The 26047-nt window shown below is 49.1% G+C and overlaps 10 protein-coding genes across 10 annotated transcripts; 4 read left to right on the top strand and 6 right to left on the bottom strand.

Annotated features, from left to right (window-relative positions):
- Window positions 1-601: 601 nt before the first annotated feature.
- Asppvi_000921 (putative GPI anchored cell wall protein) lies at window positions 602-1238 on the bottom strand (the record flags this gene model as incomplete). Its single annotated transcript, XM_043297225.1, has 3 exons — window positions 602-849; window positions 924-1072; window positions 1141-1238. 3 exons carry the CDS (start codon window positions 1236-1238, stop codon window positions 602-604), a joined length of 495 nt encoding a protein of 164 aa, XP_043153160.1.
- A 723-nt stretch (window positions 1239-1961) lies between these two features.
- Asppvi_000920 (kinase-related protein) lies at window positions 1962-2782 on the bottom strand (the record flags this gene model as incomplete). The annotated part of the gene is made up of 2 exons (XM_043297224.1): window positions 1962-2632; window positions 2743-2782. The coding sequence occupies 2 exons, from the start codon at window positions 2780-2782 to the stop codon at window positions 1962-1964; spliced, it is 711 nt and encodes a 236-aa protein (XP_043153159.1).
- An 875-nt stretch (window positions 2783-3657) lies between these two features.
- Window positions 3658-5041, bottom strand: Asppvi_000919 (uncharacterized protein; the record flags this gene model as incomplete). Its single annotated transcript, XM_043297223.1, has 2 exons — window positions 3658-4936; window positions 5031-5041. The coding sequence occupies 2 exons, from the start codon at window positions 5039-5041 to the stop codon at window positions 3658-3660; spliced, it is 1290 nt and encodes a 429-aa protein (XP_043153158.1).
- A 696-nt stretch (window positions 5042-5737) lies between these two features.
- Asppvi_000918 (dihydrofolate synthase) lies at window positions 5738-7012 on the top strand (the record flags this gene model as incomplete). The annotated part of the gene is made up of 1 exon (XM_043297222.1): window positions 5738-7012. One exon carries the CDS (start codon window positions 5738-5740, stop codon window positions 7010-7012), a length of 1275 nt encoding a protein of 424 aa, XP_043153157.1.
- Window positions 7013-7811: 799 nt separating this feature from the next.
- Asppvi_000917 (serine/threonine-protein kinase) lies at window positions 7812-12639 on the top strand (the record flags this gene model as incomplete). Its single annotated transcript, XM_043297221.1, is given in 11 exon segments — window positions 7812-7991; window positions 8055-8189; window positions 8257-8286; window positions 8345-8409; window positions 8465-8897; window positions 8949-10727; window positions 10780-10984; window positions 11040-11490; window positions 11541-12241; window positions 12258-12364; window positions 12613-12639. The coding sequence occupies 11 exon segments, from the start codon at window positions 7812-7814 to the stop codon at window positions 12637-12639; spliced, it is 4113 nt and encodes a 1370-aa protein (XP_043153156.1).
- Window positions 12640-12731: 92 nt separating this feature from the next.
- On the top strand, window positions 12732-15193 carry Asppvi_000916 (ABC1 kinase family protein; the record flags this gene model as incomplete). Its single annotated transcript, XM_043297220.1, has 4 exons — window positions 12732-13555; window positions 13618-14222; window positions 14283-14855; window positions 14943-15193. 4 exons carry the CDS (start codon window positions 12732-12734, stop codon window positions 15191-15193), a joined length of 2253 nt encoding a protein of 750 aa, XP_043153155.1.
- A 676-nt stretch (window positions 15194-15869) lies between these two features.
- On the bottom strand, window positions 15870-16915 carry Asppvi_000915 (putative iron-sulfur cofactor synthesis protein (Isu1); the record flags this gene model as incomplete). Its single annotated transcript, XM_043297219.1, has 3 exons — window positions 15870-16285; window positions 16677-16729; window positions 16767-16915. The coding sequence occupies 3 exons, from the start codon at window positions 16913-16915 to the stop codon at window positions 15870-15872; spliced, it is 618 nt and encodes a 205-aa protein (XP_043153154.1).
- Window positions 16916-19098: 2183 nt separating this feature from the next.
- Asppvi_000914 (putative mitochondrial carrier protein) lies at window positions 19099-20894 on the bottom strand (the record flags this gene model as incomplete). The annotated part of the gene is made up of 3 exons (XM_043297218.1): window positions 19099-19820; window positions 19944-20523; window positions 20571-20894. The coding sequence occupies 3 exons, from the start codon at window positions 20892-20894 to the stop codon at window positions 19099-19101; spliced, it is 1626 nt and encodes a 541-aa protein (XP_043153153.1).
- A 286-nt stretch (window positions 20895-21180) lies between these two features.
- Window positions 21181-21985, top strand: Asppvi_000913 (ubiquinol--cytochrome-c reductase subunit 7; the record flags this gene model as incomplete). Its single annotated transcript, XM_043297217.1, has 4 exons — window positions 21181-21296; window positions 21484-21592; window positions 21651-21704; window positions 21896-21985. The coding sequence occupies 4 exons, from the start codon at window positions 21181-21183 to the stop codon at window positions 21983-21985; spliced, it is 369 nt and encodes a 122-aa protein (XP_043153152.1).
- Window positions 21986-22458: 473 nt separating this feature from the next.
- alkA (DNA-3-methyladenine glycosylase II) lies at window positions 22459-23778 on the bottom strand (the record flags this gene model as incomplete). The annotated part of the gene is made up of 3 exons (XM_043297216.1): window positions 22459-22522; window positions 22601-22723; window positions 22814-23778. The coding sequence occupies 3 exons, from the start codon at window positions 23776-23778 to the stop codon at window positions 22459-22461; spliced, it is 1152 nt and encodes a 383-aa protein (XP_043153151.1).
- Window positions 23779-26047: the final 2269 nt, after the last annotated feature.

The raw sequence follows: 26047 nt of genomic DNA, 5'->3' as shown, positions 1-26047 counted from the left end.
GAAGTTCCACAAATGCTAACTGTTGAATCTAAAGGATGAAGAAAAGAATGAACAGGTCGTAATCTATGGGAAGGATGTTGAGCAAAGGGACTGAAGGGAGACATGAGAGGAAAAAGAAGTCGGAGGGGCAGAGGTATTTGATATGTCGCCAGGGCGAACGCGTACCCTCCTGGGTATTGACGCGAATTTTCGTGTTTGGACTAAATGGTATCCCCTTGAAGATACTGCATCCTTTGTAATCAATCCTAGATTTGTCAGGACTACGGTGGGCCGGGAACGCGCAGAAGCGCAGTCACATGACCTCTAGAGGGATTGCTTGTTTATTATTTCTGCTGACCGCAAGGCTCCCTTATTGGCACCACGAATTAAGACTCGTTTTCGATGATACTTCACCGAAGCATCAGTCATGCAGATGTGTTTTACGGAGGACAAGGAATAATCTCTGTTTGTACAGATATGTGTAGTCTTCTATGAGACAGGTCAACGTCAATCCATGACTCGACCTAGAATTGACAGAACGAAAATGAAGCAATAAAAAGACGATTCACAAATGTCGCAGTGCAACTGTCGATAAGATAAACATTTCTTACAGATCACACCCCTACAAGGACGCAGCAAAGCCGAAGAAGACGACAGCCGCAAAGGCTGCTGCGGAGACCTGTCGATCAGACGAGCCAGCTGAGACGGTCTGGGAAGTGGACGCAGCGCTGGAACTAGAAGTTCCGGATTTGCTGTTCCCAGAGCTAGAAGAGCCAGTGGCAGTAGCAGTGACGATACCGGTGTTAGATGCCGAGCCCTTAGTAGAAGTACCGGTAGCAGATTCCGAGGAAGTGGTAGAGGATTTGATAACTGTAAAGTTGTGTGGTTAATGATGTGGCCAATTCATCATTGTCAATTTTCGCGAGGCGCCTAGGAGAACATACCAACTTTGTGGCCTGCAGCGTTGCAGGTATCAGCGAACCACGTCAGGGCTGCTTGCTCATTATCACCACAAGTGTCCGCGATCTTTTTCTGCACATCATCGCCATTCGTAATACAGACAGCCTTGAGGTCGGCGGGATTCTTCTCGGCTCTGTTGTCGGAGGTATCAGCTAATGCTCCCTTTGCCAATGTCACATTTCAGAATCGCATCAAGCGTACCCTACAACCGAGAGAAGGCAGGCAGGTGTCTGCGCAGCAGCGACAATGTTGCCCAGTGCCAGGAATGAGAGCACGAGAGTAGACTTCGAGAAGAACATTTTGATGGTGGAGCGTCGAGACTTCGGACAAACGTATCAATACGAGTTATTCGATCAGGAGTGAATGAGTCGTAGAAACAAATATGGTAAGGTGAACGAGCGACAATATTGTAAACAAAGAGCGACTGGATGATTCTATTGAAAAGAGCGTAGGTTTGAAGAGTGTAAATCAAATGAATGCCTGTGTAAAGAGCGACAGACAACGATCAGTAGAACGGATAAAGATCTCAAAGCAGAATCACATCAGTTAAGCAAAGCGGGAATCTTAGGGGGCAAACGACCTTCGCGGAGCGCCCAGCGTCTTAATACAGTTATGACCCTGCCGATCAATTGTCCCTGAGCAACCTGGGTACATAGGTGCTTGTGCCCACAACCAATCTTACCATACGGCACTAATCCTGGATGTGGTTAGAGGGCTGGGACACGATTGGTGGAGTATCTGGGGGAGTCAAGCTTATGTAATATGACTCTATACTCCGTACCCAGTTCCCTTACAGTGGAGGATGTCTTACTGGTGTCGACTCGGTGTCTGGGTGGTGAGCGTTACTGCTTTCATATTTCTTCTAGGAGGCTGGCCTGAATAAGTAGACTATGGCTCCCAGCACGTAAGTCATAATGCAAATGGACAGGGACCGAGAGGTCATAAAGAGGCATCAAGTGGTGGTTGTATATGGTCGAAACGCCCAAAATGAAACACGACCATCCGTCGAAAACATAAGGCAATCACCTATCCCACCGGGTATCATAGTAACTGGTAATAATCTCTTGAACATCCATCCTGTTATCCACAATCTCCCGTCCGTTGACGAGATCGTTCTCCATCGCCCGTTTGTCCGCCTCAGCTTCATCCTTTGCGATCCCGGCTTGAACATGTCGCCGGACCAGCCTCTTCCGGGCAGTCTCAAAATCGACCTCAACGAACCATAGCTCATCCATGAGCTTTGCCGCTGAGCTCCATGGTTCCTTGTTCAGACTGAGGTAGTTTCCCTCGAAGAATATTATCCTGTTTGTCGGAGCAATGGGTATATCGTCATCAACCGGATCCTTGACCGCATGATCGAAGCTTGGAGCGTACAATATGTGCGTCTCCAACGTTATCGGCTCCCTCAGTGCCTGCACTAGCCTCAGAAACTTCTCGCCGTCAAAGGTGAAAGCCGCACCACGTCGCGCAGCAGCGTAGTCTGGATCCGGCATTTGAGCCAGTTGTGCTCGTGTGAGGTGATAGCCATCCATAGGGATGTCTGCCGCTATGGACGGCTGTTTAGCATATTGTTCTGAGTAGAGCTGGTTGATGCGATTGGCCATAATGCTGGCGAGTCCTGTCTTCCCAGAACCTGGAATGCCACTGATAGCAATCATCAAGCGAGCATTTTCTGGTAAAGAGTGGAATTTCTCTGTGGCATAGGTAGTTAGTTACATGTTGCAGAAAGCTTATCAATGTTTGGCATATGACATTGGAGAATGTATGCGCTATCAAATATTAAATGCGCTGAGTAACACTCACTCCATACTTTATCCACTAGCCTGTCTACTTGCTCCTCCATGCTGAGAAAGGTCGAGGATTGTTGCAAAATTAGATGCAACCTTGAGATCAAAGAGAGGACTTCAACAAAGAGACGGAAAGGTGAATGCTCCCTGTGTATCGGGTATCGGAAAATGCAATCGATAGCATGCGATTGCCCTCAAGAGGTGCTTCTATGGTAAGTTCTAACACGACACAGATGCATATGTATATGTGTCAGAATAATGATTTATCGCACCTTAGGGAAGCTAATGATTGAAATAAATAAACGCAATCGGCGGGGCTTGGTCATTGGAGTGGGGTTCTCTCTTCGCAGCAGCGGAAACACCAGCTACGTCACAAGAGGACTCCGTTGACGGCTTTCTAACAGACATCATCGCTGGTCAAGTTGCCTATAAAGATGGAAGACCAAATGAATGAGCTATTTTTATGATGGAATTCAGTCAAGGTTGCATACTATGATCCGTGATCGGTATTCAAATTTCCGAGCTTCAAGTTTGCTAAATGAGCGATCTTCAACCTCAAGGAACATGAGAACTAGCCATGCACGTCTTTTTAAGGTCTCAGCTTGATATCAGAGAATAGGTACCTAAGTCACCAATCCAGACGACACTCTGTTTTTATTGGGCAAATCACTGTTCTTAAACAGCTAACCAGCACCAACTGGGGCATATGTGCACAGATATTCTGACACGATTTATAGGAGTACTCTCAAGCAACACCCAGAACAAAGAGCTCCGCTCACTTGAGCTATTGAAAACAAAACCAGCTTGGGAAACCCAGGAACGCCCATCATCCTTCTCGCTGAGACCGGAACCACCCCGAGCAATTGCCCCTGATCGGGAAACGAGAAACAGGCATCATCATATCACAGGCCAAAAGATCAGATAAGCATTTTCATAACGGCCTAGCCGATGCATCCCCGGTCTCCCTGTCATTGGAACCGTTGTTTGTGCCAAGCCTGTGGCCAATGGCGGGAGACAGTCCGGCTGCTGCCCACCAGTCATCAGGTATGGCCTCCCTACGAGCAAGCCGATCGAGTATCGCTTGCATCTGCTGGAGTTCAGGATCGGTAGAAGAGTTGGAAAAGGCGAATGAGATTGTGGGAATAGGAGGATGGCTACTCATTGTTGAGTGCAAGTCATCTAAGCGTCTGGAAGTACCCATTTGGTGCATTCGGCGACGGTAMCGCCGCCGCAAAGAGAGCTGATTAAAATCTCCTTCTGATGCAGAATCAGAATCTGTGGAACTAGGATAGTCGCATGGATTGATATATTCAGGGTACGGATCGAGCACCATCCGCACCGTTGCTGTACTTGAATCGAGTGAGCTAGGAAGTGTCTGAGAAGAGCTTCCTGGATTTCTTGACCCCGTGCTCGATGATGCATTCAGTCCGGATGCTGACGCTGAAGCAAAGGAAGAATCGGCGCTAGGAAGATTGTCATCGGGCGTAATTGTAGTCAAAAGGGTTTCCCACGCGTCATTCGAAGCGTCATCATCTGGACTCATGCTGCGCTGACGATCACCGAGACCATCAACAGTCATGTCGCGATGCATTGTCCGGTTCGCCTCGTGTACAGACCGCCGACCAACTCGCCTTAGCAGGGGTACGGTCGACCCAACGACCTCAAAGCCGTCTGGGGGGAAAGTTGTAAGGCTTGGGCGAGTCTGGGGCGGCGGAGATATTCTTCTGTGGTATGCAATAGCAGGCGCAAAACTTGGCGTAAAAGCGGCAGTATGCTCTGAGCTCTGTCGGCGGCCAGAGTCGACCCCTGGTGAAKGGAGGCGATACGAATCTGAATTGAAGGTATTGCGCGGAATCCTCAATCGCTGGCTGGGACGTCCATGGCGAAGCGCTTCGTGCAGCAAACGTTGACCAGCCTCGCGCCTGTTGGCATCGCTGATCATGGAACTCAAATCGAACGGATCTTCACCGGAGGTAGTATTCGGGGCAGGAGACCGTATGTGCTGCTGTAATCCATGTGCCTCGCGCTCAATCTCGTCTACGATCTCACGAGGGAAGGGGGAACGTAACGAAGCGCCTCGTAAGGTGGAAGTACTATGACGCGAAGGGCGACGAATGGTGGCCTGGCGACGGATTGCAGAACGCGCAGCGGCAGAAGGATCTTTAATCGGTTTGTTCTTGCTGGCCTCAGGAGAGGGCTCACGGTACATTCTGCGCGCGCATATCAGTAAGGGTCGCTGTCCCATGCGCCGGCAGACTACAGGCCAGGAGCGCGTTGAAAATCAGAAATACTAGTCAAACTTACGGGATACCCATGACTGGAAAGTGTACGCGGATTTAGCAGATAACCTCAGGTAAATCCCATCAAAACTGCCCCTTAAAAACGAGAGTCACGGCCACGAGGTCGCGATTTATTCAGGAAGAAAAGCGCGACGGTTGCGGAGGGGGGCGCAAGAACGATGATGGTCTGCCCTTGTACAGGCAACGGAGTACAGGGTAAGCTTAGGCCCTCCGTAGTTTGAAGTAATTAATGGAGTAAGCGGCAAGATTCGTTTTGCTCCAACAGGGAAGCGGAGGCAATGAGATTCGGGCCTGAGGCTGCGACTGTGGGACGTAAGGAGGCTGGGATGTGGCGCTGAGAAAACCACAGAACTGTGCGTACAATGCAGTACGGAGCACGCGGAATTTCCCTTAGGGGAAGTTCAGCGGTTAAAGCCCCCTCATTTCGGGAAACTACCTGGTGCCTCAGGGCTCAGGCATCAGATCCTTATCACCCGGCCGTCATATGTCAACCGGCCTCCGATATCTTAAAAGTCAGCCGAAATTGATCGGAAAGTTGCAAAGATCTGCACTACTGATCTTGAGCAATTTCATATCAATTTCTTTTACCATATTTTGATCCTTGGGTCTGAGCTGGTCTGATTGACTCCATGAGTGCCTAATCAGTCCGGAACCGTTCTTGATCATGAGGATTGTTTCTGATAAAACTTCAGACGTCACACGATCGGAGGAATGATTGAGCTCGGTCTTGGTCGCATATCTAGTCTCCTCCAGCAGACTCCTCTGTCATGGAAGGCCATCCACATTGCTGGAACCAATGGCAAAGGCTCCATTAGTGCCTATTTGTCGCACATGTTGACTGCGGGTGGTGTACGCTGTGGTCGCTTTACTTCTCCTCATCTCATCGATCGATGGGACTGCATCACCATAGGTGAGAGCGTTGTGCAGGAGTCTCTTTTTCGCCAGATTGAGGAGAGAATCAGGTTAAGGGATCAATCACTGGGAATAGGGGCAAGTGAGTTTGAGCTGCTCACTGCCACGGCATTTGAGATCTTCAATCATGAACAGGTTGAGGTTGGAGTGGTCGAGGTGGGAATGGGTGGTCGCTTGGATGCTACGAATGTGCTGAGCGATGTATTGGTGTCGGTCATTGCGAAAATTGGGCTGGATCATCAGGCCTTCCTGGGAGATACGCTAGAACTAATCACCCGCGAGAAGGCCGGGATATTGAAGCCTGGTGTTCCGTGTGTGGTTGACGGCACCAACGCTCCCGAAGTGATCAGGACCCTTGAAGATCGTGTTAACGAGTTGAAGATCCGTGCTGTCTACGCGCACCCTGATACGATATGCTCCCAGTCACCATCCCTGGGCCGTATCTTCAGGGAGCTTGATCTACAGCGTCACCAACGGGCTAATATGTCCTGTGCGGTGTCAGCGCTCCGGCTCGCCCTATCGAAGGTTCGTCCAGAGATCGAAGTGGACACACTTCTGCCTTCCCTCAAAAACGTAGAGTGGCCAGGACGTTTGCAGAAAATTTCCCTCAGTCCTCTCACCACCCGCAAAGAGCCTGTCTTGCTCGACGGTGCGCATAATAGCCAGTCGGCTGAGGTTCTCGGAGAGTACGTGGACAAAAATTTGCGTCCTCAGGGTGGCATCACTTGGGTCATTGCAGCGTCGCGTGGGAAGGATGTGACCGCGCTTTTCCATTCAATAATCAAATCCGGAGATAAGGTCGCTATCACCGCATTCGGTCCTGTCGATGGAATGCCATGGGTGAAAGCAGCTGATACAGAAGAATTGGCTCTCTGTATCCGATCAATTCCAGGTGTCCAAGACATACGGACATTTGGTGAGGACGTTCTTGCTGCCATCAACTGGGCTTGTACCGAGGCTGGCGACTGCCCCTTGGTAATTGCAGGGAGCCTGTACCTTGTATCAGACGTTCACCGTCTCTTGCGTGAAGCGCGCAAAAGTGCAGGAAAAATATCGGGGTCGTTGGAAGCATAATGATTTGAGATACCCTCCTTTTCCAGAGCATTTGGAAATATTACCATGTCATGTATATAAACCAGTCAACCCCATGTCCAGCAAGTGAGGAGCCTTCATTGCGAAGGCGGTTTGGGCAAGGAAAGACAATGCAAACAATAAAGGAGATTAGTCCCTCACCTGTAAAGATGGTTAGCTTGAGCAGGATACCGAGTGATCTCGATAGAACGGTTAGGCTGTCAAGATCGTAAGATCGGCTCTGATAAGGCTGATCGGAGATACTGAAGGAGCCGGTCGCTGCGTCATGGTCCGAACGGGAGCTGACCCTTGTGGAGAAGTAAAAGTTCAAAACATTGCTTTTTACTTTTTCTGCAACGGCGAATACAGCAGTAAGTATGACTTCCTTAGTCCATAATCAGCTTATGATTTCTGCGATAAGTTCAACTAAAGAGAAGACAAACTTAGCAATTCAGAAGCAGGGCCTCTGATGTGCATGTGTAGGGACGCGTGTATGCTCAGCGCATGTCGATGACGGTGAGAGCAAGAAGGCCMCCTGTATGTTTCTTAAAGTTCCCATCATGCCATTTTGATGATGAGGGGGATTTTTTTTTCTGACATATTCTTCTCCCTGTACCAGCTATATTACTTTACTAACAGTCTTCTTCCCATGGCAGACCGTGCTGACATGATTGATCCGACCAACCCCTGGCTCCTGCCTTTTCTTTATCGATCATTTTCCATCTGAGACCACCTGGTCCGAGACAACCGCGGAGCCTAGCGACTTAATACAAAGGGGTACCGACCTCTGAATTCTCCGGCAATGGTCTCTAGATCTAATGAGGGGAATGAGGGGCCCCCTCCGTCCTCCAGGACTCCTGGAACTCCAGCCAAAGCGCGAGTCGCCAAACTCGGATCCAGCCCCTCGAAACGGGAGGAAAAATCTGGCGAAGGCCGAGTGGTAAAGTCATCTGCGAAAGATGTTGCCGAGCTCAAAGATTATGTACGTATATGGCCTTCCTTATGTGTACGCAATCCATGAGTTGCTAACGCTGGCACGTTGAAGCAATTGGGCGACTGTTTGGGTAGAGGCGCATTCGGTTCAGTCTATAGGGCGCTAAACTGGAACACTGGGGAGACTGTTGCTGTAAAGCAGATCAAGTTAACCGACCTCCCGAAAAGCGAATTACGAGTTATAATGGTATGACATATGGATCCGACGGGCTTGTTGTGAGGAACGCCGTTACTGACGATATACGCTATTGCAGTTGGAAATCGACCTTTTGAAGAACCTAGATGTGAGACCCAGGCGTAAACAAACGCAGCCGTTCCAGAGAGCTGACTGAATGGCCCCAGCATCCTAACATCGTCAAGTACCATGGTTTCGTCAAGTCTGCTGAAACTTTAAACATTATCTTAGAGTAAGCCTCTTTGTCCAATGGCCGACAAAAATATCAAAGGTGCTAACAAATGTAGGTATTGTGAGAATGGCTCCTTGCACTCCATCTCCAAGAACTTCGGTCGCTTTCCTGAGAATCTGGTCGGACTATACATGTCTCAAGTTCTCCATGGGCTTCTGTATCTGCACGAACAGGGTGTCATTCATAGAGATATAAAGGGCGCAAACATCCTCACGACAAAGGAGGGACTCGTCAAACTTGCAGACTTCGGTGTCGCCAGCCGTACTACTGGACTGAGCGAATCGAGCGTCGTTGGTACGCCGTACTGGATGGCTCCCGAGGTGATTGAACTTTCAGGCGCAACTACAGCCTCAGATATCTGGAGTCTCGGATGTACGGTCATCGAATTGCTTGAAGGAAAGCCTCCCTACTACAATCTTCAGCCCATGCCGGCGCTGTTCCGTATTGTTAATGATGACCATCCGCCTCTTCCACAAGGCGCCTCTCCGGTAAGTCCTCGGCCCCTGTCGATTAGGCATCCTTTCTAATGACGATACTAGGCGGTCAAAGATTTCCTGATGCAATGCTTCCAGAAAGATCCTAATCTTCGTGTCTCTGCAAGAAAGCTCCTGAAACACCCTTGGATCGTGAATGCTCGTAGATCGGACTCAGTGGTGCCGAAGAAGTCTACGGAGTATGAAGAAGCGGTCAGAAGCGTCCAAGAATGGAACGAGGCTCTGCGATCTCCTGGTGCGGGAACTTTACGGAAGCCCTTCGGACACGATCATCAGAGTCCAAGTCCCCTTCGTCGCAATCAGCCACCTTCTCGAAATACCCCCACTAAAGACGTTCTTCCAGCCCCCGTTGCCAGCAGTGCCAAAGACCAAACCCTGTTGTCAAACGCAACTGCGGAAGATAATTGGGACGATGACTTTGCAACTGCCATTTCTCCTAGTGCGCTCCAGCTACCACATCTTCGACCGCATGATAATTTCGGAGGAATGCTTTCCTCTGAAAAGCTCAAGGCATTTGCCTCACTCGATGGCACGATTATCAAATCCGAGGATAGTTTTGAAGACTTTAACGACTCGTTTCGGACTACTTTGCACTGCGGAGAGTCCGATCCTCTGCAGACTATCCGACCTTTTCCATTCAAGCAGACCGGCTCGAACGATGGATTAGCCCAAAATTCGCCGCTCCAGCTGCCGCCGAAAAGATCTACTCCTTTCGTACATAACGTCCCAATTCTGACGCAGAATCCTGTTCCACCTTCGAGACAGGCTCGTCCAGCCTCATTTTACAAGGAGAACTCAGTAGAGGATTATTCTGATCTCATAATAACTGATGAAGATGTTCTGGGCCGAAAACTTAACATTGTGAAAGTAAGCATGGAGGCCAACATTTATCCGAATGTTGACGATTGTTTGTCTGACCTGTTTCAGGAGACCGATGAAGATCTATATCCCGCGGACTTAGCAGACCTTCCGCCGTCAAAGGAGATAGTCCGATATCACGCACCCTCTCAGGATGGCGAGCAGGAACCTCAAATACGGAGACAACTCTCAACCAAGCGTCATAGATCAGCGGTAGAAATTCACAGATTTGCCGAGAACGAGAGAGACGAAGACTTCTCTGATATATTGGGGGCTGAGGAGGTCGCCCTAGACAAGCCAGACAGCGATGGCAGCTCGGATAGAAGCACCTTGATGCTCAATTCACGACACTCAAACAATTCTTGGCTCGGAGACCAAGACGACGAAGATGATCCATTCGCCCAGTTAGAGGAAGGGCTCGATGAAATGGACTTGGAAGCCAACATTGCGCGCGATAAGTATGCTAGGCTCCGTGGTCAAGTCGAAGGGCTAGTGAGCTCTTTGAAGACTTCTCAAGATGAAGATGTGCTTGAGGATATCTCAGAGCAGTTATTGACGATATTCTGTGATCTTCCGGAAACGAAAAATATTATTATGAGCGCCCACGGCATGCTACCGATACTGGAGATTCTTGATACGTGCCGCCGACGCGACGTCGTCTCATGTCTCCTGAAGATTGTCAATGCAATTATCTATGAGGATTACGAAATTCAAGAGAACTTGTGTTTCGTTGGTGGAATCCCAATCATTAATGAATTCGCTTCGAAGAAGTACCCGCGCGAGATCCGACTGGAGGCAGCTGCCTTTGTACAGCAGATGTATCAAACTTCGACCCTGACTCTTCAGATGTTTGTCAGTGCAGGAGGGTTGAATGTTCTTGTGGAATTTTTGGAAGACGATTATGAGGATGAACGAGATCTTGTCCTTATAGGCGTCAATGGAATTTGGAGCGTCTTTGAGCTGCAAGTAAGTCCGGTCCATCACAGATCCTATGCAGTCAACATCTGACAGTGGCAAGGGATCAACGCCAAAGAATGATTTCTGCCGAATTCTGTCTCGCAGTTCGGTCCTAGACCCTCTTTCACTCGTGTTGAGCCGAGTATTGGACGAAGGTGGAGAACTGGCCGAAATAGTTGAGGGGCGCATTGCCAGCATCTTCTTCGTGTTCTCTCAGGCTGAAAATCATGTGAAGGAGATGGTTGCCGAACGAACTGTTTTGCACAGTAAGTTTGGATACTTGCCTCAAGAGGTCGTACCTTTCTGACTCCAAATACTTAGGGGTGCTGAAGGAATTGAAGCGCATGACTCCTGCTCATCAAATAACGATGTTGAAGTTCATCAAGAACTTGTCCATGCTGTCAACTACACTTGACTCTCTGCAGAACTCGAACGCCATTGACGTGCTGACTGACCTCTTGCGGTCAACCATCAAACGGCCACACTTCCGAGAAGTCTCCAACCAGATCCTGAACACAATCTACAATATGTGTCGTCTAAACAAGTCCCGGCAAGAGGACGCTGCATTGAACGGTATCGTGCCGCTGCTCCAAAAGATTGTTAAGACTGAACGACCCTTAAAGGAATTCGCTTTACCAATCCTCTGCGACATGGCGCATTCCGGAAAAGTGGGCCGTCGTGAACTATGGCGCAATAGAGGATTGCCTTTCTATATATCCCTGCTTTCCGACCCTTACTGGCAGGTAACTGCCTTGGATGCCATCTTTACCTGGTAAGCTCCTTGCGCCTTTCGGCAGACGTGGCTTGAACTAATCTTCGTAGGTTACAGGAAGAAACGGCGAAGGTTGAGGAGCACTTGCTCAGTTACCACCCTGATCAGCCCTCATTCACAGAGTCCATTATCAGATGCTTAACAGTCTCGAAGGCTAATACTTTTGAGAATCTCCTCGAACCGCTTCAAAAGCTCCTTAGGCTGAGCCCTCCCATCGCATTGACATTCGCCCGGGAAGCCATGTTTGTCCGGATCAGGCAAAAATTGCATCACAACAAAGCTGCTGTTCGCTTGAACCTTCTGCGAATCATATCCAGTATCTGTGAGGCCAGCGAAGACCAGGGTGGTCTTCTGGCAGAGTATGGCCTTCTTGAAGCAATCAGAGAACTGGAGCATGATCCGGCAATCCTTGTTCGGGACATGGCTGGAAAACTCATTCAGGCTAATGAGAGAAGCGAATCCTATGGATTAGGGAAGCGCAGGCCAGGTGTGAGGAGAGGAAGTGTAGCTACCACTCCGCCTGGCCTTTTGACAAACCAGTCTGCTCCGAGTACTCCTTCGGTGACTCGCTCGAATCAGTCGAAAAGCTACTTCGACGGGCGGGAAGTCCAAAGACACCCGCGCAATGCTCTCAGTGGGTCAGCGCTGGCGCTGCGGCCTGCTAGTAGAGATGGTGCAAGTCCCGCTGTTGCCGTGGGTGCAAGCAAGGGCTCCAATGCCTTAAGCGCTTCCAGAAGTCGGCTACCGCGTGGTATGTCTAACAATAGATTATCCCACGTCGAATTTCTACCTGAAGAAGACAGCAGGTCGCAGAGCTCACTGTCACGTCGACCCTCCATCCTCCCGCGACGCCGGCGTCAAACACATGCTGATGGTGAATGGTGACTTTGGCATATTCTGTACATGCTTTTCCTTCTTTTACCTCTGTCCCCTTTGCTTCGATACCGCTTGGCATTTTAACTCTCAATTGAGAGCCTGTAAATTTCCACAGCCTTTCATCCAAATGCATTGCATCGTATGGGCGTCCCTGAAAATTCTTTGTGTTCTATCTGGTCTGCAAAGAGCTAACATTGAGTTAGCATTGTTTTTCCTTGGCGCATTTTCATGTATAGTAATTTGAAGGGGGTTATTCGTCTGATTGTTGAATAATATAAAAATGGCATTTCTCTCCTTTGGTGTCAGTATGTCTGAATATCTTAAGATATTATTATGTTTTTGATACGTTTGGTTGGCTTGCTGCAATGTTATACCGAGTGGCTTATGATGTGCAAGGGGCATTTCTGCGCAAGATCGCCAGGCCACTACGAATGGTGTGTGAGGTCTTGAAACAGTTACTGCTGTTCTCTGAAATCCGTTGGACTAAGAAAGACCTAAGAACAGCCGTTGACCCTCAATCTTCCATAACTGCAATGCTAGATCACGTGAGACCTGCTTCGGGCCGACAGCGGGCGAGAAAAAAATCCCGAATCGCGGCGACAACCGCCACTGAAGATTTCTCCTGGCAGAATTTGTATCCTATACAATGGAATGAGCGTGTACAGACGGAGTGCATTTTTAAGATTCGAGGTTACGAGCGATTTGTGGTCGTCCCGTTCACGGTGCTGATTGCGTTCGGTATGAGAGCGGCGCTCCGCACCCCGTTGCGGGCATCGGATTTTGAACCAGCGGCAGTGTTCAGATACAATCTGAATGGGTTCTCCTTGAGCCAATTTTCGAAGTGCAATCATTCATCTCCGTCTTCGCTCCGGTCTCCGACCTTCACTCAAAGACCTTTTAGAGGGATATTTCGGCATCATTCATACGCACGAGCGTCATTCCGCACATGTCCGTCTTCGCGGTTCTATTCTACAAAAACACCTACCTTGCCAGAGGACCTCCAGTCTCGGGACAATAGATCGGGTCATTCAGGTTCACAGTGGTCGCGGAGGAGAATCTTAAAGTATGCAATCATCACTGGTGTCGTCGGCGCTGCAGCGGTGACCTTATCAGACGATGCACGACATCTATATCGCGCGGCGCAGCGCACAGGCAGAGTTGTGGGGACTTTGGCTGTCTGTATCAACGAGTAAGACTATGACTTCTTGCATCTCAGGCTGTTGGCCTGTCACTTACATGGGCTACTTCTAGTTACCGAGTCACCCTCAAGCAAGAGACTCCTACAGAAGAAGAACGACAAGAGTCTATCCGAGCATGTCACAAGCGTTGCGCAGAACGAACCCTACGTGTTCTCGAGAAGAATGGGTCCATCTTTATAAAGTTGGGCCAGCATCTCAGTAGCATGGGCTATCTCCTTCCGTTGGAATGGACGACCACCTTCATTCCCCTTCAAGACAAGTGTCCCGTCTCGTCTATCGAATCCGTCGAGGAAATGTTCGTCACCGACACAGGTCATCGCATCGATGAATTGTTCTCGAGTTTCGAGCCATTGCCCATTGGCGCCGCGTCTCTTGCCCAGGTCCATATTGGTACGCTGAAAGAGACCGGTCAAAAGGTTGCTGTTAAAGTGCAGCATCCTGCATTGGCCGAATGGGTGCCATTGGACTTGGCATTGACACGGTTTACTTTCTCGATGCTGAAACGATTCTTCCCGGAATATGATCTGGAGTGGCTCTCCAAGGAAATGGATTTTTCGCTACCTCAGGAATTGGATTTCCGCATGGAGGCAGAGAATGCCAGGAGGGCTAGTGAATACTTCAAGAAGCACTCGGGTGCTCCGTTAGTTATTCCGGAAGGTTTGTCCTCAACTATAGCGGTGAAACAGAAATTCAGTAGCTTTGCTAACGCCTTATCAGTCATGTGGGCGCAGAAACGAATTCTGGTTATGGAGTTCCTCTCTGGCCATCGTCCGGATGATCTTGAATATTTGGACTCCAACCATATTGACCGCGACGAGGTTTCCGCCGCGTTCGCGCATATCTTCAACGAGATGATCTTTGGAGACAATGCCCCGTTACACTGCGATCCCCACGGCGGCAATATTGCCATTCGCAAGAACCCCAATCGACGCCGTCACAACTTCGATATCATCCTCTACGACCACGGCCTGTACCGCGATATCCCACGCGACCTACGCCGTAACTACGCTAAGCTCTGGCTGGCGGTCATCGAGGCGGATGAAGGCCGCATGCGCGAGTATGCGCGCAAGGTCGCAGGTATTACGGACGAGCAGTTCCCCCTGTTCGCGAGCGCGATCACCGGACGAGATTACACCGTGCTAGCCAAGAAGGATGTCGCTTCTCCACGCACGGCTGCCGAAAAGGAGAACATCTCTGGTGCGCTCGGGGAGGGCATGCTGCAACAGCTTGTTGAGTTGTTGGGCCAGGTGCCCAGGATCATCCTCTTGATTCTGAAGACAAATGATCTGAGTAAGTTATGCTCGCTCGCAGTGCACTCATTTCCATCTTTCTATTTTCTTGGAATTCCGGCTAACATCGCCTGCTCTCCACCTTCAGCCCGTAGTCTGGACGAAAATCTACATACCCGACAGGGTCCCGTACGCACATTCCTTATCCTGGCCCGCTACGCCACTCGTACCGTCTTCGAAGAGAAGATGGAGGACATCAACGAGACCGACGGCATCTTCCGCCCGCTCAACTTCGTCCGGTTTCTCTGCGCATGGACAGGGTATCTCCGGGTTGAGCTGAAACTGTCCGTCTACGAGACTCTGCTGTCTCTGAAAAGTCGGCTCGGGTTGATCGGATAGAAGAGCGGCTATCTCTTCTTCATACGGTTCGACTTTCTCCAGTCCGACGTGCTTGTAACCCTGTACACTTTTCTTCACTCTTTATCATCTAGACGGGACTGATCGGATGGGTCCGGTCTGTTTGTGCATCATCAGCGACGGCGTTTTTCTCTTTTCCCTTTTCCCTTTTCTGTTTTCTCCACATGTATAGAGATTTGTACAAAGATCTTTTTTGTAAGTCTAGACGTCTTTTATTTTTAGATAGATCGAATATCTGTTTACTTTTGTCTGATACCTCATAGTCTAATGCGATACCTTGCTTACAGAACGGCTCCAGGGCGTGCCGAGTACGAGTCTACTTACAGCCCATGTGACAGGGCCGTTGTGAAATGAAATCATATCACACAGAGATGCACATTCTTATTGACGAACCTATGACTGAACAGACTCATGATCGTGATGCATGTTTAAGGCAGAAAAAAGTAAAAGGCATGGGGGGAGAAATGAGAAAAGAAAAATATACATAGACAGGATTCAATCCGTCAGTTGAATCCAATGGAGCAACGCATGCTTTAATGATTCAAGCAATCTGCAGTCTCGGTACGCCAGTCAATCGAACAAATAAACCTAACAGATCTCATCTGGTATCGCCGTAATAGTGTTTGAATATATTGTTACTTTTCATGCTCAAAGCAGATCACAGGCTCGCGGCGCTACCCTCGGTCTTTTCCACGTTGGGAATGGAAGCCCCAGTGCCAGAAAGGTCAGTCTTAGCGGCCTTGGGGTTCTTCGTATAGTAGTCGTTGATGGCGGACTTGATGGCGTCTTCAGCAAGCATGGAGCAATGTAACTTGACGGGAGGTAGGCAGAGTTCCTTGGCAATGTCGGTGTTTCGGATCTTAGAGGCCTCGTCAAGCGTCATTCCTCGCACCAACTCGGTCAGGTAGCTAGAGCTGGCGATCGCGCTACCACAGCCGAAAGTCTTGAACTTGACGTCGGTGATCTTGCTGGTATCCTTATCGACCCGGATCTGAAGCTTCATCACGTCACCGCAAGCAGGTGCACCGACCAGACCGAGACCGACATCAGGGGCATCCTTGGGTAGTGAGCCAACTAAAAATATGTCAGTTCCTGCAGAAGCATGTACATAGTTGAAACAAGTTCTTGAAAAATGCTGGAACTTAAGATCCTCCTCGAGCGCATAGGAGACAGATGGAAGTTGATTTGCCATAACGGTCTTCTCGTAAGAGCGTTGTATAGTGATAGATTCGTTGGAAGAGTCGAGGTCCAAAACCGATCAGGGAGCCCTCTCAGGTGTAGAAGACCGCTTATAGATTCTCCCCGTTGTAGTATCCGTCTTCATTTGATGGAAGTTCGCTGCGCGGTCTTGACAGCAGACTTTTCGAAACGAGAAAGACCACAGCTGACGATTCATCTGTCTCCCACCGACGCTTCGAGGGAAGAAAAAGGAAAGAAAGCAGCACATCAAGATTGGCAAACATACCGTTGCGTGGATTGTTGTAATGATCTAGCAGTGCAAAGAAGGTCAGCATTTGACTGGCCCGGACGAAGCATCCAAAATTCATCGATCTACTTATCTTTCTCGTGATAACTTCTCCTCTGAGGAGCAGGAGACGCCCTGTTGATGGGTTGAGCCTGGATGGCGGAAATGGCCGGCGTAATGCGAGGCGACACGACAGTGCCGACTGAGCGAGGGGCGACAGTAGCCAAACGGCGGAACATGGTTGATGGATGTGTGTTTGATTTTCGTATAGCTAGCGATTAAAAGGTGATGCGCGGTTGGGTTGATGATGAGGCAAAAAGAGATGCTGATAGAGTATGATGATGTACCCGAGGTTGTGATGTCGACGAAAGATCGATTAATTATTCTTCGGGGTTTCGCCTGTGCTCTACATGCGCTAAACCCAATCCAGCAACACCGTCGCCTCCGCTCCGTCCGGCCTCGGAGATAATTACACTATGACGTTCGGGTGTGTTCGCCATCAATTGTTTTAACTAGAATAGGCACTAAAATGCCGACTCCAAGAGCTGATTAATTGATATTGAACATCAAATCAGGACTGGCTCCCTTTTTACAGTGGCCCACTGATCCAAATTGTGGTACTGTTTTCTACGACGGTGTTCTAAGGCGATTCTAGCACAGCAAAGAAGCTGGACGCGGAACTGATTGATTACCCCCACGATACCGTGGCTGAGAATTCTGMAGCCAATAGGAGCCTGTAGTTTGGTACTGTTTCACGTAATTAATTGCTTATCTTCGCGCCCTCCATCTGATAAAGGCCCTCAGGGAAAACATTACGCCGGTATCCGCCGACCTTCACATCACCAAGATCTGCCTTAAGACATTGAATGGATGCAGTCAAGACGGTTGAAGCCATCTTACCATGACTCGAAAAGGAGGAACCGGGAAACCCTTGGGGAGGACAACTGGGGTAAGTACAACTTATTGAATAGCCTTCCAGCGCTGTCACAGCTCTGTCTCACAAGTGGCATTCTTCACCGATTGCCCTGTAGTAACAACATAGTAGTCTCTCAATGCTCCGATAGCTGCCTTTACCATGGCAATTATTCTATGCTCCTACTGCATCAGTTCCATCAACTCCGCTCGCCGCGAGGCACAATCGTCCCCAGTCACCGGGCCTACAAGGGCCCAGAAGTTCTCCGTGGAAAAGTCTGACCAATCATGGGTACAGCAGGCATTAGAAGAGAGCAGAGATGCAGAGCAGCGAAGTCGGTCAAGGTAGTCTTTGCGTTGGATTTGTATAATAGCAAGAAGCTTGATACTGAGTCAAAAAGAAAAAGGAGTCCAAGAAAAATGCTCACGATCGTTGCGGCTTGGATTCACATAATGATGCACTAAAAATATCTGCGGTAATCCTTCCACACAATGCGTCATTGTCAAGTTCATCTCTCCAAGTCCATGATCAGAATTTTCAGTGTATGTGAATAGTCATATCCAGAGTATATTGTAATCTGGATCTACCATTTCATTTGAATGTTCATCATATCAAAGGAAAGTCGAGAATAACTTGAAGACTCTGCCCTCCTCGAAACACAACATACACAGATTGATATCTGCAATGATGACCTGGTTCAGGTTTAAAATAACATCTCATGATGACAATAAGTAATGTAACCGTACCCCTTCATGAAAGGCAGGCATTGCATGAACTTTTCGCTGTTACAGGCATGTTGTTTTCTTTTAAGGTGGAGGGAAATTTGCTCAAAATTTGAGCAGGCAGTAATCTGTCGCTTATTTAACCACGTGATTTAGGGTGACATCATCTAGCTGTACCTTAAAAGTAAAAACAAACACTTTACCTCTCTATAGAGAAATCATCTTGGTGTATTTGAGGGCGATCGACTGAGTCTGCGTATCGGAAGATTGCCCAATGCTTCGTATTATCTAGAAAAGAACCCAATAGCACAGGTAGGGCTATCTAGCTTGCTGACGGTAATTTCGAGGAGTCGAGAACGTCGGTATGGTTTGAATAATAATGTATGCTTGTATGTACAAAAATGCAGATCATGCAACGGAGCCGTCAAGGGTGAAAAAGATGACAATGCGACAAGGAGATCGCTCTATAAGATACATATCCTGCAGAGCATGACGACAATATGACAGTGAGTCCATGAGTCCCACAAATGTCGTAGCGACGACCATTGCTGTCAGACCTTTTGCTGGTGAGCGGAGCGTAGGACAGCCGAGTGATCGCCCACTGCTCCAGGGCACCAACTGTAGTATGGTCAAAGCTGGAGATGGATGGGTACATATTCCGCTCAACTGGCCATCTAGTGAGAATAGAAAGCCCGTGAGTCACCTCTTGGGGGGGTTAATATTGCATTGTTCAACTGAAAAAAGGAAAAGAACAAGACACGTCTAGTATGCACCATTCGCTGCTTATTTACTCATCCTGTAGCAGCGTGGCTCTTTCTCTATCATCTGCCATACGCAGCTTCATTTCTCCCGAATGTTGCAAGTGACCAATTAGCTTACGGAGATACTCGTAAGTAAGCATTGTGGTCATGGCAGCCGGTACAGCCCGGAATAAGTTCACCCCGATGCCGGAGTAGAATGCGCGCCAGCCTTCCTCCCTCAGAATGGTCTGAAATGTACGGATAATGCCCGTATACCGCGGGCGGTTGGCCATGCCGTCCGATGAGGCCGCTCCTGGGGGCCTCCCGCGGTCTTGTGGGTGATCTAACCCTCCACGAAATGTGATCTCTTCGGGAGAAGGTGCTGGAGATGTCCTTTGCTGTGTCTGAAGTCTTGTTCGTAGCACTTCATGCGGGTAGGTTAAAGTGCTGGCACAAATTTTGCTTAAGAATGTCGCACAAGATATGCCAATCCAATGGGAGCCACCGTTATCAGGATGTTCCCCTATACTGTACCCCGTAAACGCCATTTTCAAGTATTCGTATAGCGGGAATTGAATGGCGACGTGCGTCAAACCGAGTAACGCCGGGGTCAGTCCAGAATAGAATGACCTAATTCCTTCGGTCCTGTACATTTTGCGGGCTGCATCCCAAGTGCTTGAGTACTGCCATGGAGCCGTGTAGCCTTCACTGTTGGACTTGAGGCTTTGTGACATAAGCCGCGTTTTGATGACCCAGATGGGATTGGTGACTATAGTAGAGCAAGCACCAGCTGTTATTGATGCATAGCCTCTGGAAAGCCACCAGCTATCTATTAATGTGACACGGGTTATTAGTCCTGATATTCTACCTTCAGAGAAAGGAACACACATACCGGTGGTTTCGTAGAAGTATTCTCGAGATCGGTCATAGACAGCCAAATATACGGCCCAGGTAGGCAGATATCCCAAGAGCATGGGTCCCAATCCTTGATATAGACCCCGAATTCCATCTTGCCGCCATATGATCCGCCCAGTACCTAGCATACCTCGGTAGAGGGTTTTTGCCTCGACGACTCCGCCGCCTCGTCGGAGAAATCCGCCTTGCGCCTGCAGCTTCGTCTTGATCACATCAAGGGGGCATGTGACAATTCCAGAGGCCACACCCGCACTGGCGCCGCAGAAGGGCGCAATGTAGTAATCCGGTATCTTTGTGGACCATATTTCAAGATTTGTGACGAACTTGGGGCTGGACGGAGCTTCAGGTGGAATTTGCACGTCGGATGACGCAAGGTTGTTCGAGTGCGATATCTGCTGCTCTTCAGAGCTGCTGGCGGCTCCTGAATTGCCGTGACCGTCGGAAAACATCGCTCCGGTCAGCTCCCCTAGCAGCTTTCTCTGTCCGTCTTTGCTATCAACGAGGGCTCCCGGAACCGAGCATGTCGGTGCTCGCTCCGGAACCCAGCAAACCCTATTCTGACCAGGTCTCGATGTAAATATTTCTTCGTCAATTAAAGCGGTACGAGGAAGCGACACAGTCTGGCTTCGGCGACTGAAGGAATAAGTGTAACTGAGCTGATATTGGCGAATGCGCTGATATGCCTGGAATTTTGCTTATTCGGAGGTGCAGAAGGGGCGGGGCCGGTAGCGGTGACAGTTTCAGTGTAGGAGCAAAAATGTAATTCAACGGATGATGAACCCCATACCAAACCGGCAAGCGATACCGGGTCTAAATATTGTAAAGGAGAGGAAGTCTGATCGATGGGAAGACTGGAATACAAGGCGAGAACCGGGCCGCGCGGATGATTGTGGCCAAGATCAATCAACGTACCTGTTTCGGCAGTCATGTGGAGTGGAATGACTTAGCTACTGAATATATTCCAGTCCCAAGCGCCAGGGCCGCCGCCTGAGGCATGATTATCACATGACATAGATCGGAATCCTCACGGCCATTTTTGATGCCTCAGGCTGCAAAATCGGATGTTTTTGGGAAAGTCATCCCGGCCGGACCTCCGTTTTGCACAATCTCCAACGTCGGGTCACTCTTTGCAGCTTGACTGACCTCTCGCGATCTCCCTCCCGCACCACGCCCTCAATTGGATTCGCATCCACATCTATCTGGGATCCGTCACCATGTCCGCTCCTTCTCTCACCAACTACATTGTCAAGCGCCCATGGCTCAAGCGCTGGATGACGCCACTTGCCCAGTGGTACACCGACGCCGCCGGCTACAGGAAACTCGGATTGAGGTAACCAACCCCCGCCTTCAACCCTCCCAGTATGAGCGCCAGATGAGCATGTTATGCGACAGCAACGTCCTTGAACCTTACCGCTGCTACACGACGTCGGATTGTGCATCATTTCTCTCTGGTCGCTATCTGGGACACATGTTACTCCTGACCAGTCTGTGCAAGCAGTCAAGCTGATTATTCTCAGATTCGATGACCTGATTCCCGAGGAGAGCGACGTTGTTCAGACGGCCATTAAGCGTCTTCCTCCCAAGGAGGCCTACGACCGCGTCTTCCGTATCCGCAGAGCTTTCCAGGTGCGTCTCTATCTAGATCGCTCCAGGACATCAACGCTAATTTGCCTCATCAACACAGTGCTCCGTTTCCCACACCCTCCTTCCCGCTCACGAGCAGACCAAGCCCGAGGAGGTGAGTTGATTTCGCATTTTCATACTTGCTCCAGCGTCGTCAATTCCCCGTATAAGTCTTGGCCAATCCCGTGACGCGGATTTGTCAACTGGGTTGTATCGGGTTTATTACACTTTCCTGGTCTCGAGATGCGTCCAGAAAGCACTTGTGGGTTATATAGCACCATCATAGATGCTAATTTTGCTCTCTAGGACGTTGAGTACCTGAGCCCCATCATCCGCGAGATTGAGAGGGAGAACAAGGAGCGTGTGGACCTCGACACCCTCGTTGTTAGACGGTAGATGGCTTGGTCCCTAGTCATAACGCATAGAGGATACGGAATCGTGTCACTAGGGTAATAGACGGACGGAAAAATAACGAGGAAGGGGTTGTACGATTTAGCGGCTGTGCTTTGCCTACGAGCCTGCGGCTGAATTTTGATTGAACATCGGATTTATCGCTCAAGTCGCGTGTACTGTTACTGTACAAATTCATCGTCGTTTTTCTGATCATCTGCTTGTCATGCAAATCCACAACCGCTGTCGTGATGCATGTATGTTCATCCATGGTAGTGGAGACTGGGGCGAGTTTGACCTCCCGATTGTATAATTCTGAGATATATCGGTCAGATTGTGACGATATACATTCCTGCGTATTCGATGCAGTGCTGCCGTCTAAACCAAGCAGTGTCATCTTTCCCAGCGATTCATTTGATCCAATTTGAGTAGTGACTTTATAGTGACTCTATATACTCGAGGAATGCCGTATGCGGGCCTCAAGAGTTCATTACAGTGACATCGACATCCTCTACACGCCACATGTACCACATGAAAAGGCTCCTGCGACGCTAGCGTGAGAAAAAAGTCTTATGGCTCAGCTTCGCTGAGGTAAGTGAAGAAATTGCGATACCAACTTACCTGTAGGGGGCGAACTTTGCAGCCAGTTCCAGCATGTCTTTCTCAGCCATGTACTTGAACTTACCGCCTCCTTTAGCCTTTAATTTGCTCACGTCCTTTCCCATGAACGCCGCGCAGCCTCTCCTGTTTTCATCATTAGCGGATTATGCTTGCCAGGAGTAGTGGAACGCATATTGCTGCGCTGAGGTTTGGCAGGGCCGATGATTAACTTACTGCACGCCAAGATCTCCAGTGGAAAAGACATCGATGCGCTTCAACGCAAAGCAGGCAAACATCTCAACGGACCATCTACCTAACCCTCGGACTGCAATCAACTTCTCCATGAGCTCTTCGTCACTGGCATTGAGCAGCATTCTCGCGCTCAGTTCCCCGGTAGCGAATTTCTGGGATAGCCCGTGGATGTATTCGGCTTTTCGCTGGGAAAGTCCAGCGGTGCGTAGCGTAGCAAGGTCGCATTGGGCGACCTCCTCTGGTGTTGGGAACTGACGCGGCTTCGCAGGGTCCTGTCCGTCGTTTTCCCTGTTGAACAAAGCCACGAATTTGTCCTTGATAGATCGGGCTGCAGCGCCTGACACCTGTTGTCCGATGATACTGCTGACGAGGCTGCGGAAGGGGTCGATTTCCTCGGCCAGTCCCTCAGGGGAAAATAGAGGACACGGATGTCGCCTAATGAGCGGCTCCAGGCGTGCGTCTGTAGCGATTAGACGTGCCACGGCTTTCTCGAGGAGGGTACCAGTCGTAGCGGTTGGACGGGGTCGACCGGTCTTGGAGGGTGAGAGACTCTCCGAGCCGGGCGGGTAGGCGACGAGAGAGGAGCCATGGGGTGTTAAAAGTGTTGCATTTGTCCTATGCGGTTCGACAGGTCGGTCAAGGGGAGGCGGGGTGGCATGTGGTCTGCTAGGAGAGTCGGTAGATATGAGGTCAAAGATGTTATCTGTTTCCGCATTGTCGTTTGAGACGGGTGTGGTTCCGGTATCTGGGAGAGTTACATTGAGAGGAAGCCGTTCAGCACTGATCTTCAGGTCATTGATATCTTTTCTAGACCGGCTTTTCGCTTTGTTGACCCTGCTGGTGGACTGAGGCCTGCTTGATTTCTTTGGTGGACTCGGCGGCTGCGGTGGCAGCACTTTGTTATTGAGCGCCGCAGTCAGGCGGGCCGAGCGTCGGAGGTTCATCATAAGGTCGAGACAACGAGAGACACAGACAGCAGTTGTGTCTCCTTCTCGTCTGTTTTATCTTTGCTAAAGAGTTGATGTCTCTTCGGTGGTCACTTGCTGGGATGACGTGCATCGGTGCTGAGTACATTCACCCAGATCCCGATTAAGTCATCCGCTCTGGCCGAGGCTCGTATTAGGATACTTGTATCCATATTGGCTGTATCAAGGGTCACAAACGGTGCAAAGTCTTTTATACGGCTTTTTGTCGAGTTCTGTGTACGACTGAAGTAGATGACTGCTCTCTATGGCACGATGTAGCTCGCTTCTGATATTGAGGGCTTCATGATTGATTACCGCTCTTTCGCCTACGACTACTCCATCGTCTGTCCACTACTTCATCTAGATCATATTAAAAGCAGAGTTATCTATCTGCCCCATTCAGAATAAAGTATTTACAGAAAACTTGACTGTATTATGTCTCGCACAAACTATGAACCAGCTTTTAACTGCTGATTTCCGAGTAAGGATTAGCAATCCCGTCTGGTATGTTTGCGCAAGCGAATTGCGTTTCTTTTACACAGAGCGCCTCTCAAGAGACTAGCTCAACTGCCAACTAGCAGGGAACTTTTGGGTTACAACTTATTCAAATAGTATATCAAATTGACAATGCATGGTGCGCTCCCTGCGGTTCAGACAGATTCTAATGTCGTCAGATCTGTCGTCGAGGGGAGGTAGTATGCTCTGGTACGCTGCAGAAGAATAAGCGATTGCTGCAAATACAAGGATACCCATATAATATATTTATCAGAATATGAGCAACCCGTATAACCCGCCTTTCCTGCGCTCAAGTCCACCATATCCTCAAACGACTTCTGGCCATCTATCGACTCTTGTGTAGAATAAACATATCTCTAACGCGTCGAGTCGGGCTGATACAGCCTAGAACTTAATGGCATGCACCCCCAAGCCGCAATGGCCATAATAAAGATTGTGGAAATTTTCGTGATGGAAGCCCGTTCTTTCGAAGATGAAGAGCAAGGGACAAGGCCACAAGATGTTAGTTAATAGCTAGAGAACTATGTTACGGAAAAGGAGAGCCAAAGACAATATTCCTTCGACGGGGGAAACTCAGTGCTTAATGACGCATTAAGGTCCTCAGTTGGTTGCTCTATGCCAGTTAATTCTAAATCGGAGGCACGAGGGCCAAGATTGAACTCTGCGAGTATTAAATAAGGCTTCTTACTCAAGCAATGGCGGTAATACCGACTATGCCGTGATATCCCAATATTCACAGAACACTGTCAGCAGCCCTTCAGTACTTCCTAAGGCGCATTTTATAATCTTATATTTGTCTTTGCATTGCATGGGGCATACTTCCTAGGAGGAAATCCTAGGAATGAAAGTTTATGAAGTTCGTTTCATTCCTGTAGTTGACGTCTCTGTGCGAAGACCACATATATTGAGATAGAACAGGCTGACATCTTGAGCTGCTTATGACTTGGCTCTTTCTACGGCTGGGCTGACGGAAATTCACGAGGGTGAATCCATGGGACAAGAACCACGTGTGAACAGAGCTAGGCCATTATCTATAATTAGCAGGATCCTGAGAGTATCAGGGATTTCTTATGACACTTAGCTAGGAGCTCCAGAAGCAATAGATCTGATATAATTATGATATTCAATTACAGAGGAAGGGGTGGCACAATGCATGGGGCATGATGAATGGATTTATGGCGAAGATGCCTCATCAAATCCCTGGCATGGAGGCGAAGCCGTGAAAAGAAAATGATGAAGTGTGATATGAGGTTGAAGCAGCAATGGAGGGCAACTTTATAGAACATGCACATCAATGCCACGGAATAACAGGGCGCATTTCCAAAATGGGGATGTTATACGGAGCACCGTTTCCAGTAATTCGCCATCACCACAGAGTAAAGAGTAGAGGCAGAGTAAAAGGAGCCATGTTATGCGTACTTTAGCAGACATCTACAGGTACTCTGTAGTCAGTTGTACTGTGCAGTTTGTGTACTTCGACTATTTGGCCTTATTTGTTGTTACATTCAGCCACCCGTCCTATGTGGCGCTCTGGGGAACGTGCTTGACGAATGGTCGCTAAGGTTACACGCAGTTGTACTGGTAACTTAATGCACAGGTACGGAGTTACAGCGGGGTGACGTCGAAGTAAATCTTGAGCATCAAAGTAGGATAGCGCAGCAGTGATAACAAACTCCGTCCAATTGCTAGAACGAGGGCTGGTTGAAATTTCGAACAGGTCATTATCAACGTTCTG

Source organism: Aspergillus pseudoviridinutans (genome assembly GCF_018340605.1).
Source record: "Aspergillus pseudoviridinutans IFM 55266 DNA, scaffold_1, whole genome shotgun sequence".
Classification (NCBI taxonomy): domain Eukaryota; kingdom Fungi; phylum Ascomycota; class Eurotiomycetes; order Eurotiales; family Aspergillaceae; genus Aspergillus; species Aspergillus pseudoviridinutans.
Note: the sequence above shows the minus strand (reverse complement) of the source record. Positions and strands in the feature narration are given on the sequence as shown.